We start from the raw sequence: 12,948 nt of genomic DNA, 5'->3' as shown, positions 1-12,948 counted from the left end.
CAGGACTTCGCGCCTTCGCCGCTCGCCCTACCGTCCGTGCAGGAAAAAAAGATAGCTGCTATTCATTTTCAAATTACATGCTTTGTCAAAGGTTAACAAGAACCCTGGACATGGTTCGCAAATAAAATATTTCAAGAAAATAAAATGTTTTCCATACCTACCTACCCTATTTTTTTCGGCATGTAATGGTAACCACACATATTTTGTTTTGGCTTAAAAATGCCTTTACCAATAGAACATTGCATGCATTAAGTTATAAATGCAAGGCAATCCCTTTACATGTGAAATAATACAGAACATGCGCACGAGAGACATAATACATTGGCTGCTTATATGATTTATCAGACAGCTTTGTCAGGTATTCTCGCAAGATAATTCTGAGAATCGTGTGATTTAGGCATTACTTAATTCGAATTTGTGAGTAAAAATTTGTAAAAATGAATAATTCCGTAAGATCAGGCTTTGGGACAATTAAGCCTCTCCATCGGCCCCTAGACTAGCTGTCACTAGGTCACTACTTACTTTGGCTGAGAGGGTCTATGTCCCCCGGGGTACTGCCGGAACGTACCCTGGGTACGGTCCGGTATACCGGAACGTACACTGGTACTATCTAATATGCCGGACCGTACCTCGCCTACTCCACTAACGAGTCTAGGGAGTCGCCTACGCCTACTCCCTAACCCCAACCCTAACCCTAATCCTAACCCTAAACCCCCAGGGTACTGCCGGAACGTACCCTGGTCACTATTTGATATGGACATAGACCCTATGAGCCTTACTTTGATCGGCGCTCCTCCAGACCCTGAGGACGTGTACGCTGGTAGCGGTCGCCCATCTTGGAACCAGTGAGCTTGCCGACGAGTGACATGACCTCTCCTGTCGCCTCATCCCTGCTGCGTCGCTCGATCAGCGAGCGGTCAGCTTGCAGCACAAGGTTGGAGTTCTGCAGCAACCATATTAAAATGAGAACTTCCATAAAAGGGCATGGTTACTAGTATTACTATTACCTTAAAAATACTATTTTTGTGGAATTCGCGCTGCTTTGATCAGTCCTATTTACACAGCGCTAGTACAACTACTACTACTCATAGAAATAGATAGATAACCTATCTATTTCTAGGTTATCTATCTATTTCTATGACTACTACTAGTAGTAGTACTATTATTACTATTACTATTAGTATTTGTACCCCCTAATCTAAAGCTAAAGACAAAGTTAGGCATTTGTCTTTTTAAATTGTATTTGTTATGCAGTTTAGTGGGACGGATCCGTTATAAAACCATAAATATTTCAACTTCATCTTGGCTAAACTGTTGATGAATTCATCATGATGCCAGTAGTATTGAGCTGAAACAAAATAACTTACCGCTTTGTATTCATACTGAAGTGATCTAGCAGCGGCGTCCGCCATCGCTGTAAGTGTAACTTCGTACAAAACACGCACACAAATACGCCTGCGATAGTGCCAATCTTAAAAAGCGATTACAGCGCCATTAATAATCAACGGCAGCGGAAGAAACTTATTATTCTACCCTTTTCTTCTATTCTTCCATTTCTTTGTTATTTATATATTTATTAATATTTAATTATATAATACATACAATTGCAATGTAATTCGATATATGTATATATAGAAGGATGGAAAACCCTCTCTATGAGTGCCATAGACTAGTCCAAAATGGTACTTCTACTAAATAACTAAAAGTGCCTCCAATAGAATATCAAATTAAATACCACTTATGTTATATACCACCTTTAATACACTTATATTTATATACAAAAACATCAACCATCTTGAAAACCACTCAAAAATAGTTTCCTACCATAACTGACAAATATTACAACAACTAATATATATGGTCACAACTCACTTAGGAAAAAGAGCTCTTCACTTAAAATGTAAAAAAATAATATAAAAATACAATATTAGCAACTAATATAGGAGACTAATGCTTATGATAATGATTCATACTATGTGTGGGGGTGTTGAAATATGTGTGGGGGTGTAATATGTTGAAATATGTGTGAAATATGTGTAAGTTGAAATATGTGTGTGTGTGTGTGTGTGTGTGTGTGTGTGTGTGTGTGTGTGTGTGTGTGTGTGTGTGTGTGTGTGTGTGTGTGTGTGTGTGTGTGTGTGTGTGTGTGTGTGGGTATGTGTGTATGGATGTGGGTTTGTATGAGAGTGACTCAGGCTCAGTGAGCGCGCGCGTGTGCGGGCGCATGTGTGTAGAAATCTTTTTTATATAGCATACCTTATTCACTTTAGTTGTAAAGAAAGCGTTTTCGTTATTGTATTATATTTTTTCTTTGTGTTGTATAGCGTTGCGTCCATCAGATTTTTCTCAATGAAAACGCGATTTTATTATATTGCATAAATAGGCACAATAAATCATTAATACATTAAATAATTACAGTTACAACATCACGCAAGTCTGGGCTCTTGATTTTGACGTGACTAATTTTTTATTTTTTGTTTATTATTTTGACTTTGTGTGTAGCCTGTTTGAGTGCCTCATAAACAAGCTAGACAGGTAGGCAGGCAGGCCGACCGACCTACCGACCGACAGACAGACAGACACAGACACAGACAGACAGAAAATAGACTGACGTGTGCGGTGACGGTGTACGCGCTTGAGCGGTATACGTTGAGGGCCCGGAGACAGTCTATAGGAATTTTTCTATTATAGATATACTAATAAGATAATATCACCTATATGTGGCAGTCTGGCAGAATACGGACATGCGTCAGCTTCCCCTTTCTAATTTATAATATTTGGAGTACATGTCCTTTCTGCTATTGGATCGATTTCAGAATTTCGACTCGACAATATGCGCAATATGTAGGCCTAGATCATATTTGCACAACCAGAATATGCGTGGACGTACGCAACATGCGGGAATATATCCAATAAGTCACAGTATAGTGAAACGGGACTGCTTCCTACCTCCAAATTTAAACATATTGAGATAGTGACTATTTAGAAAAACGAATGTAAACTGAGATATTAAAGATGGATAGGCAGGCGGGGCTGCAATATAGGCCTACATTCGCCCGACAACAGCTTTCAACATTTCACAATTTTCCTACCTTTCCCGATAGATTTTGCCAAATTGTCAATGAATATATATATATATGTGTGTGTGTGTGTGCGTGTGCGTGTGCGTGCGTGTGTGTGTGTGTGTGCGCGTGCGTGCGTGCGTGTGTGGACGTTTGGTGACCGTTTCCCCTTGAATATATATACTTAAAAACTAAAACCGTTCACTTTTATAATAGTTCACTGCGTCTTAAATAAATAATAACAAAAATGTGTCATATATAAGAAAGAGCCGAAATAACGAAAGGCACGCAAACATAATTTTTGAATATATTTTATTCAATATGCATAGACTCACATGTTCTTCAATCTGGAGCACAACATCATAAATGAATGTGTATGAATATCCGTGCTACGCATGATTATACATCCAGTTATTAATCAGTCGAAAAAATAGTAATCTTTATCAATCACAGTTCAAACCCATCTAATCTGTACCACTCTCTCACAGCAAATAACAAAACCAACGTGATACAAGGCCTTTTCTCTGCAAAGACTATCACTTCTGCCTGTAAAACGGGACATGTTTTCGACTACGGTGTGAAAGGGTTAAACGTATAACCCCGTCCATGAAAACACTAAAAATCTTCGCTACGTTCAATATAGGAAATCACGTGGGAGACGAATCAACAAACAAAAAATCAACAACGAAAGAATATTGATCTCGCATATTGCACATCAGTCTGGCGACGAGGCAAAACCGATCACTGATCAATGGAAAATCGTGAGATAATCTACATTTACATAAAACCTACCTCGGAGAAAGACGAATTATCGGCTACAGTGAGCAGTTACGCTATAACAATACTATACGTAATACTGAATAACATAATGACTTAAACGACGAAGCAAACACAAAAACCTAGTGCGCCCTTTTTGTCTTACAAAAACCATATCGGCACAAAGCATATACTTTTCTCCGCCTGCTAATAATAATAACAATAATAATAATAATACTTTCTATTTAATCGTACATAAAACTCTGATCGTTTGAAATCATTCGTACTATTACGCATACATCTGTCCTCTGTCACAATTACAGTCAGTGAAATTAATTAGCAATAACCTAGAAGGGTAATAATGCATTGTATGACATGTATGGTGTAATTTTCTTACGATACATCAATTCATTCTATCATATCTGATTACGTGGAAGCAGCCTGCTCCCATAACTAACAAATTCCAGTGACACTTGACTCTACAGACAACTGTTTCAACGGATACCTGATCACATTATCACCTGATTCAATGGACGCTTGATCTCACGAATATCCTATTCCATAGATAGCCGTTCCCAATAGATACCCGTTTCCATGGATACCTGATCCCATTTATACATTATTTCCATAAATTGTATTGTACCCTACCGAAAGAATATATCTAACGCTAACTCTCAGCTATCCCTTTCAAATGATACTTCTGTCAAATGATACTGCTAATGTCCTGTGCCCATCAAATGTACTATTCAATCAAATCCGCGTAGGAACAGAGAATGGATGCACGATGGCAGTTGCATTCGTTCATTAGCAGTGGAACTGTTCCAACTTTTCAGGTAGTCGTGTAACTAACGACCTCTATGGCAGTGGCCACTGAACATGACTAAGTATCCTTATAATAAAAACATTATTCCGAGGGTTCACCCACATTCTCCGTGTCTACACTGTCTAACTCCTCTCCCGCCCCATAGTGCAGATTCAGGCTACGAGAATCAACTAAACGACAGTCCATACAAATGGTACCTCCGCAAATCAGTTCCCTGTGACAAGATCGGCGTCGATAGGCGACGTATTGTTATTTGAGCTAAGAGACCAGCCGTGGAAAGTACACACGCGCACGCTCACACACACACACACACACGCACGCACGCACGCACGCACGCACGCACGCACGCACGCGCGCGCGCACGACAAACGCGCTCGGCTGACCTAAAAAAATCCTAGCCCAATTTATCATCCGTACATCGGTGACAACTTGGCGAGTTTCGTAATTAAATAAATAGAGATATGCAGCGCAGCGACGCCGACACGCTGGTGGTGGTGGTAGTTGTGCGTTTTAGTACAGCCACCCGTTTTAGTAAGCACTCATAACGCATTACGTGATGCGCGTGCAACACATGCATGTGCAGATCCTACTGCCTTGCCCGCTCTCTCTCGCGCGCCCGCGCGCACACACACACACACACACGCACACACACGCGCGCGATAGGTGTAATAGCACATGATTGAACCCAGTTTCACTTAACCATAGTTTGAAGGTACTCTTTTAGTGAATGAAACAAAACTAGATGGACCCTAATTACATAGAGATAGCAATGCACATAAACGTGCTGTACGCGCATATCACATATAAGCTAGAGCCCCTCTTATATAGATAAAACATCATAATAATCACAATATCCCACTCACGCTAGAATATGCTAGAATTTGGCTCTAGAATATGCTATTAGCTACGCGTACTGCAACGGAATCATAGGTCTATCAACAGATCATAGACCGCAGATCACGGCTAGAACATACAACGCGCGCTCTGAGAGACTGCTGCGGGCCGCCTGCATATAACAATCTGCACATCACCTACTATGACCACAATTCGAAAGAAGTACAAGCTGGTGTTACATCGGTGAGAGCTCAACTCTCCCTCTCTATGTGGCTACGTATAGTTACGAATCACGGGAGAAGACGCGTCTGATAAACGTAGCCTAAAAAAATCAACCTCAGAATTATTAGCCTTGATTTTTTTTCATACCGCCGTTGTTTTCGCTCACCCGTGGCACATCAACTTACGCTCGGCAGGGCACCTATCGGTCACGGTCAACAGCAAGGTCGCGGTGCTGCCACCTACTTAAAGGAACGCCACCGTCAGGCAGGTAGCAGATATCTGATAAGCATTCCGTCCTGCCGCAATGCATGTAAAACTCGGGGGGAAGAAATCAGTGGGTTGTCTTGCCCTAAATCGGGAATCGGCCTCTAGAGAAGAGGCGCACAAGTGTTTTGTATGCCAGTGGCGTTATCATCACACACGTATGTCGTTGATTAAGACCAAGAAAACTCCAATAATGCAGTTCAGGTGCAAGTGACATTACCAGCACGCACACATGCACGCACGCACACATGCAAACACGCGCGCGCACACACACACGCACACACTCCTAATGTACGCAGCCATACTTTTGGAAAGCTAATACGGAAGGCAAACACTCTACACGTACGTTCTAAAATAGTTCTCTGCACACGTTTACGGCGTAAATATAGCCGAAATACTGTTCATTTCATACGAAAAACATTAAAGTAACTGTTAAAACTAAAATAACTCATGTTAAAATGCGGGGGGGGGGTACGCGCCACTTGATGTACAACGTCATAACAAGTTCACAACAAAATGGTGCGCGCGGCGACAGAGCACTCACGCCTGCCCTCATTGTGTTACCATGGTAATCTACCTTTAGCAATGAACCGCTGCGTTTCCATGGTTCAACATAGTCACTTTTTAATTCCAAGAACAGAATCTACAACAATCTTTCTCACTAACGGTACCGATTACGCATATAAACAAAAATAGATTTTGCTCTCATACCCGTCCTCACTACATAGTAAGTACTGACAGGCTGTACAGATTCCATCATTTTTTGGTCGTGGTGCTAGCGCGTGGCTGCCCCTTCGCGGTTACTATGACGTAGTTGCAGTTTATCTGGACAAGAACACACAAGTACAAAGCAGGAACCCTACTGGCCTGCATCATTCTAACATGCTCCGACGTTTACCTGTAATATTACGAGAACAGGTTAACTTGAGCTTCACGTCCAAACACATAGATTCCAGGAGCTCGTTGTCAGAAACAAAATTAGTCTTAACATTAACTTTTTCTCGTAGACCGTCGACAGAAACGATGCGAAGTTACCTGAATGAAAAATCGTAGCAGATTTCCTGATAACAATACGAAACAAAGCGCTGTCGACGGTCTACGAGAAAATGTTATTGTTAAGACTAATGTTAAGACTAATTTTGTTTCAGACAACGGGCTCCAGGCAACTTATCGATGGTATGTTTTGTCCCGACAAGCTTACCGAGTCGAAAATCATGACACACACACACACACACACACACACACACACACACACACACACACACACACACACACACACACACATCATGCACTCATACGGAATGCACGCACTCACGCACATACACGAAAGAACGCACGCACACACATGCAAGAGCGCACGCACACACACGCGCGCGCACACACAACACGCACGTAACCATGAGCCCCTCTACACCTACTATCACCTGTATTCGATCACCTTATTTTGTTTAGACTGGCACTGACAGCGATCGCTGCCCCATTCCTCCGTGCACACACCCGCGAAGCACGTAGCGGCATTGATTACTGCGCAAACGTCTATAAAACTCTTATCTCTTATCACAGATCACTTTTCATTCCGTGGACTAAAGTGCACGCGCTACACTCCTCACTCTGCGCTAGCGTTCTCACCACGCGAGCGCAGCTATAGGCCTACCCAGCGATGCCAGGTCATTCCCATAAACACGACCTGCGTAGGTAGAAAACGTATACACTAGTACATAAGACACGAACAAGTCGCCGAGGTGCTGGGTGCCTCCGCTATTAGGTAGTGAGTGAGTGATCAGTCAGCCGCGTCAGCTGCGGACACGGGCTCACCGTCTGTTATGATCCGGTACTCTTGGCCTGAACTCATCTTTTTATCACGTTTCGACTTTGAAAATATCTTTGGGATACACATTCAGATAGGCATGTCGATATATTCGATTTTTAGGCATTTCGTCTTCGAAAATATCTTTGGGATCTTATGACAGATCTTATAGATTCAGACAGGCATCTTCGCACGCACGCACGCACGCCGGTGTAGCGAGGTCACATCGTTACGATAGTAGTGCTACAAAGATCCCCTGCATCACTACTAACATGAACATTGCCATTACCATGAACATTCACTTTAAGAATCTCTATTATGTTATAGGTACGTTCACGCTACTACGTATACCTCCTCCCTATACGCAATGACGCGTACAAGTGTGCAGTTGCTATCGTGATGGTGAAATACTCCCAGGAAATCTGCATCGAATTTTCACATCTAGTTCAATAAAACATAGCCTGGCTTTCTAATTGCTCTCCACACTAAGTCTAAACCGCGACCGTGTCACTGAGGGACGTTCCAAAGCATAATATCCCTATAAGGGCAAACATTGGATGGCAATTAGCAACGTGTTTCCTTGATTTGAAGACCTCTAATTAAAGAAAAAGATTTGCTTGCTATACCACTACTTTGGGAATAAGACATTGGTGCTTCATAACCCATAGAAAGGGCCCTATTGAAATTTCAAATATTTAGAGCCACTGACCATTTTTCGACAGAATGCACAAATAAATGACGTCGCAGCAAGCACTATTAATGAACATTGGCACACTCACACGGGCATACGTAAAAGTACGTAGTAACTTATTGTGCAGGCATTAAGTGGGGTATTGGCACACATGCATGCGTGTGCATGGATGCTCACCATTAAAAAGGCACCATCAATGAGTATTAGGTACCCTGCACACGTGCATATATGTAAGATGATGCTTGATGTGTGCATTACATGTTGGGCAGTGACAAGACCTTCGCTATGCTGGGAACAATCCCAATATTAACTCCCTCTTCAATCGATCTGGTAATACACTCAGATAACAAAATTACGCAACCGTAAACACATCTAGCGAAACGAGTTATGTACACTTCGGAGTTGATACTTGAAATAGGTAACAATACCATTGCTGAATACAAGTCTGTGCCATTGGATACAATTTAAACGAATGCCGACTATTACACATAAATCATATAGATGTAAGTAAACAGTCGCAGATGCAACCCTCGAATGTGTTTTCACCATCAGCGTTAGACCCACTAATCGCAGTGTAACCCAAATCCTGTGGCATCTCGACACACTGCCACGAGCAACCTATCTCCCAGCCTTATCACACACGCGCTTCACCCACGGGTCATCTAGGAACAACGTCGGTTTTGTGGGAAACCGATACAAGAATCACTATGGCAACTTAACTCAGCAGGCAGTCGGAGGCAGCAAAGGTCGCCACGCTCAAGGCCAACGGACAATTGCCGGTAGCAATGGTTGCCATGGTAATCACGGTTGGTCGTAGTTCGGCAGGCAGTCCGCGGCGGCAACGGTCGCCATTTAGATCATGGCCGGAGGCAGCAGCGATCACCGCAGTGACCGTGGAAAGCAACAGCGACCGTGCCAAAGTCGGCGGCGACAACAGTCACCACAGCCAGCGGCAGCAACCGCGATCGCCGTGGCAACCGCGGTCAGTGCGCCGTCGACGGCTTCAGGTCGAAGAGCTCGATGATAAGCGGCTCAACGTCCTTCGGGTTGACGTCGAGGAAGATGCGCACGTGGTTCTCGTTGAGGTCGTGCAGCGCGGTGAGCTTGTCGAGCAGCCGGCGGTAGCAGAGCTGCGCATCGGCACGCGTGTACTTCGTCTCGAGGTAGCGCTGCAGCAGCGCGTAGTAGTAGTCCTGCTCGCAGCGCACGGTCGCGCGGTTGACGAGCTTCGGCCGCGTCGGACAGAAGAGCCGGATCGCCGAGATGATGAGCATGAGCACGACGTCGGCGCGCAGGTGCGGCTCGAACGAGTGGATGTACTTCTTGTGCTCCTCGTACAGGTTGCCCTTCGCCTCCTTGAGCACGTTGAGGCGCAGCGGGTTGTCCGGCAGCGGCCAGCAGTCCTTCTCGTAGTCGTACGCCATCACCGAGCGCAGGATCATCAGCTCAGTGCAGCCGCCCTTGAGCAGCGCCACCTGGTCGTCCTCGCCGAGCGACTTGAAGCAGCCCATCTTCTTCGCCATCTTGATCATGCGCCGCACGGCGCTGTTCGTCAGGTTGATGACGTCGATCAGCGTGTTGCTCTCCACCTTCCAGTCGGAGTCCGGCGGCGCGAGCATGATGCGATTCGCCGCGAGCAGCTCCTCGACCTTCGTCGCGTCGTGCTCGTCGAGCGTTGCCGCGGCGACGCAGCCTCCGCCGCCGACGGGCGAGTGCGGCGGCGGCGGCGGCGAGAGCGCGTGCAGCGTGCCGTAGGTGGCGTCGGCGGCGGGAGCGTGGGGTGACGCGACGGGGGTGGCGGGCGTGCCGATGCTGCCCGCGTCGTCATGCGATGACGTCAGCGAGCCGCCGCTGCTGCTCGTCGTCCGCACGCTGTCGAGGTTCGTGTATGACCCCGTCGGCTCGTACGTTATCTTGTAGTCGCCGGACGCCGTCGCCGGCGACGACACCGCCCCGTCGTAGAACACCCCCTGCTGGCCGTCGCCGCCCGGCTGGTAGCTGGGGTTCGCAGGCTGGTAGTGCGGCCCAGGGTTGGCCGCCGCGTAGCCGTGCAGGTACTCAGTCGGCAGCACGAGCGGCGAGTTGAGCTCGTCGAGGTACGAAGTCGGGCCAGGGGGCGCCACCGCCGGCATGAACGTCTGGATGCCGGGCACGTTTTGCGGCGACGCGGCCGCCCGTCGCCCCCCTCCCGCCGGCGGCGCCGCCGCGCTCCCATGCAGGAGGTACTGCAGCACGTCGGCGCCCCCTAGCGACAGCGGCGACGCGGGAAGGTGCGGCACGGTGCTCGAGATGGTGGCGACGGCGTCGCCGGAGGCGACGCGTTTCCGCCGGTGACGGTTCTCCTCGGACTTCTTGCGCTTGACCTTCTTGTCGTCGTCGGTCATGATCCACTCCTTCTTCATGCCGACGATGAAGCACTTGTCGAGCCGGCATTTCTGGCAGAAGCGGCGCGTCACCAGGTCGACCTTGCAGCTGCCCTGAAACGGGCACTTGAACTTGTCCTGGTGAGAGGAGAGAGATGTGGTGAGCGTCTAACGATAGAATCGTAGGGACTGTGTGAATGTCGGTCTTCGGATGTCGGACAAACGGACATCCTTAAAAAATTATATGTTTGCTGTCCTCCGACCGACCCAGGAAAATAGCTGCGACCCAAGTTTTTTTTGACATTTTGGGTTCCATATTTTTTTTTAAATTTTTTTTTAAATTTACATTTTTCATAGTTAAAGGCATAATAGGCCCATCGATTATGCAATTTTAACGAATGCTAGAGTAACTGCACCTTTGTTAGTTAATAATACATTACCTTATAGCCAAACGCGTATTAGTTTGTCCCAATATTAGCTGCTGTTACTAAGAAATGTCTAATTGAAAATCCGCAGTCCACGAATCAGTTGACTGACTTGTTGATCAGTTTCGAAAACCGCAATAATCGAAGCGGTGTGATACAGATTTATAGTCCACGCGACATTTTCGCACGCATGCAAAACGCGCACGCACGCATGCATTTTCGTTCGGCCGTACGCAATGCTACGATAGTACAGTACCGTAACTGTATATACGTAACAGTAGCTCTGATTGTAATGAACGTGGAATCCACGTACGAATCACGGACCCTCGTGATAATGAAGTAGGCCGTGTTGGGGGCCAACGCTATGGGAGATCGCGGACTAACCACGGCCACAGACAAACATGGAAAGCAGACGGCACTACGCGTATTTACGATATATTGGTCAAACGAATACACCTGTGTCTGAAATTGAAAGACATTGTGGAGTACCGATCATTAGCACCCACGATTATTTACTTGTGGCCTCAATTTACGCAGAATAGCACCAAGAGACATTCTCTGATTCTACTAGCTCATTAGTCGTTAAGTATTATATGCCATCCCGGACAACAATTCTTGCTAAACACACTGAATGACATCTGCGTGCTAACGAATCTCGAGGGCTATTGGTGACTGGCAACCCAATTTAGCGTTGGCGCCAGATTACCAGATTACGGATTCCACCAATCAAGCACACTCCAGTCAGTAAGCACACGTAACTTGACCCAAACAATACGACGTCGACTATAAACAAGTATTACACTATAATAACTTACTAACAGAAGCGTAGCCAGTCGTACATGTAGCATCACTCCAAGCTTCATATACTCCAAATTGGGAACCTATCTACCAGACTTTACCGAATGAACCAACAAAGCATGCGAGGTGACAACCATAAAAGACTATAAACACCTATCAATGCCATCCACAACACAAAATCACTACCATACCTACCCCACTAAAAAAACCCAAAACGCTTAGGGAGACAGCAAAGCAGACAATATCAGAGAACCTCATCTTTACAGCCGCATGGCCTCCATCATATCAAGTAATTACAATCAATATAACTATATGTATATATACCAACATAACATAACATACAACAACAGCCATACACCCTAATAATATATTAACTAACCCCACATATACAGACGTCGACTGACCAGCCAAGCAACTATACTCCGCATAAGACACATCAGAAACATTCAACCATTCTCATACCTGTACTTTACCTACACATATTGATCCTCAGCGCAATGCCAAAAAAATCCACATCATCCACCCTAGCGCGGGGAACACCTCTCAAAACTCATCACACTCACCAGCCCTTGACCAGTACCTCGATCCCACCCCTCTTCTATTATGTAGTTATAGCTTCGAACTCAGACGTGCGTTTTTTTTTTTTCCCCAAAAAAAAAGTCAATAAAACCCAACTAAGCGACTATACGTCTTACAGCCGATATAAACAATAGCCACTTGCTCTCGTTTGCGGGTTCCGCCGGATTTGCAACCTCGAACAAGCTCCAGAACATGAGGGTATACCCGACGCACGCACTCGCTGTATGGTACATAAATAACACCAAAGGCCGACCGGCTACAAGCTAACATAGTAACTCAGTCCGTCGAATTCAACGTACGCTACCCTAAACGTCATGTAGGAAG

At 45.5% G+C, this 12,948-nt stretch overlaps 1 protein-coding gene across 1 annotated transcript in view; it reads right to left on the bottom strand.

Annotated features, from left to right (window-relative positions):
* Positions 1 to 7,284: 7,284 nt before the first annotated feature.
* The window catches only part of LOC106816469 (nuclear hormone receptor HR96-like), a 9,750-nt gene continuing 4,086 nt past the window's right edge, over positions 7,285 to 12,948 (bottom strand). Inside the window, exons 3-4 of the mRNA XM_014821126.1 lie at positions 10,210 to 10,960; positions 7,285 to 10,152 (exon numbers count right to left, since the gene is read on the bottom strand). Of these exons, the coding sequence (XP_014676612.1) occupies positions 9,443 to 10,152; positions 10,210 to 10,960 (1,461 nt within the window). The 3' untranslated portion in view covers positions 7,285 to 9,442. The remainder of the gene's footprint in view (positions 10,153 to 10,209; positions 10,961 to 12,948) is intronic.

This window comes from Priapulus caudatus, unplaced genomic scaffold (assembly GCF_000485595.1).
Source record: "Priapulus caudatus unplaced genomic scaffold, Priapulus_caudatus-5.0.1 Scaffold2, whole genome shotgun sequence".
Taxonomy (NCBI): Eukaryota; Metazoa; Priapulida; class Priapulimorpha; order Priapulimorphida; family Priapulidae; genus Priapulus; species Priapulus caudatus.
This window is presented reverse-complemented; position numbering and strand designations above follow the sequence as displayed.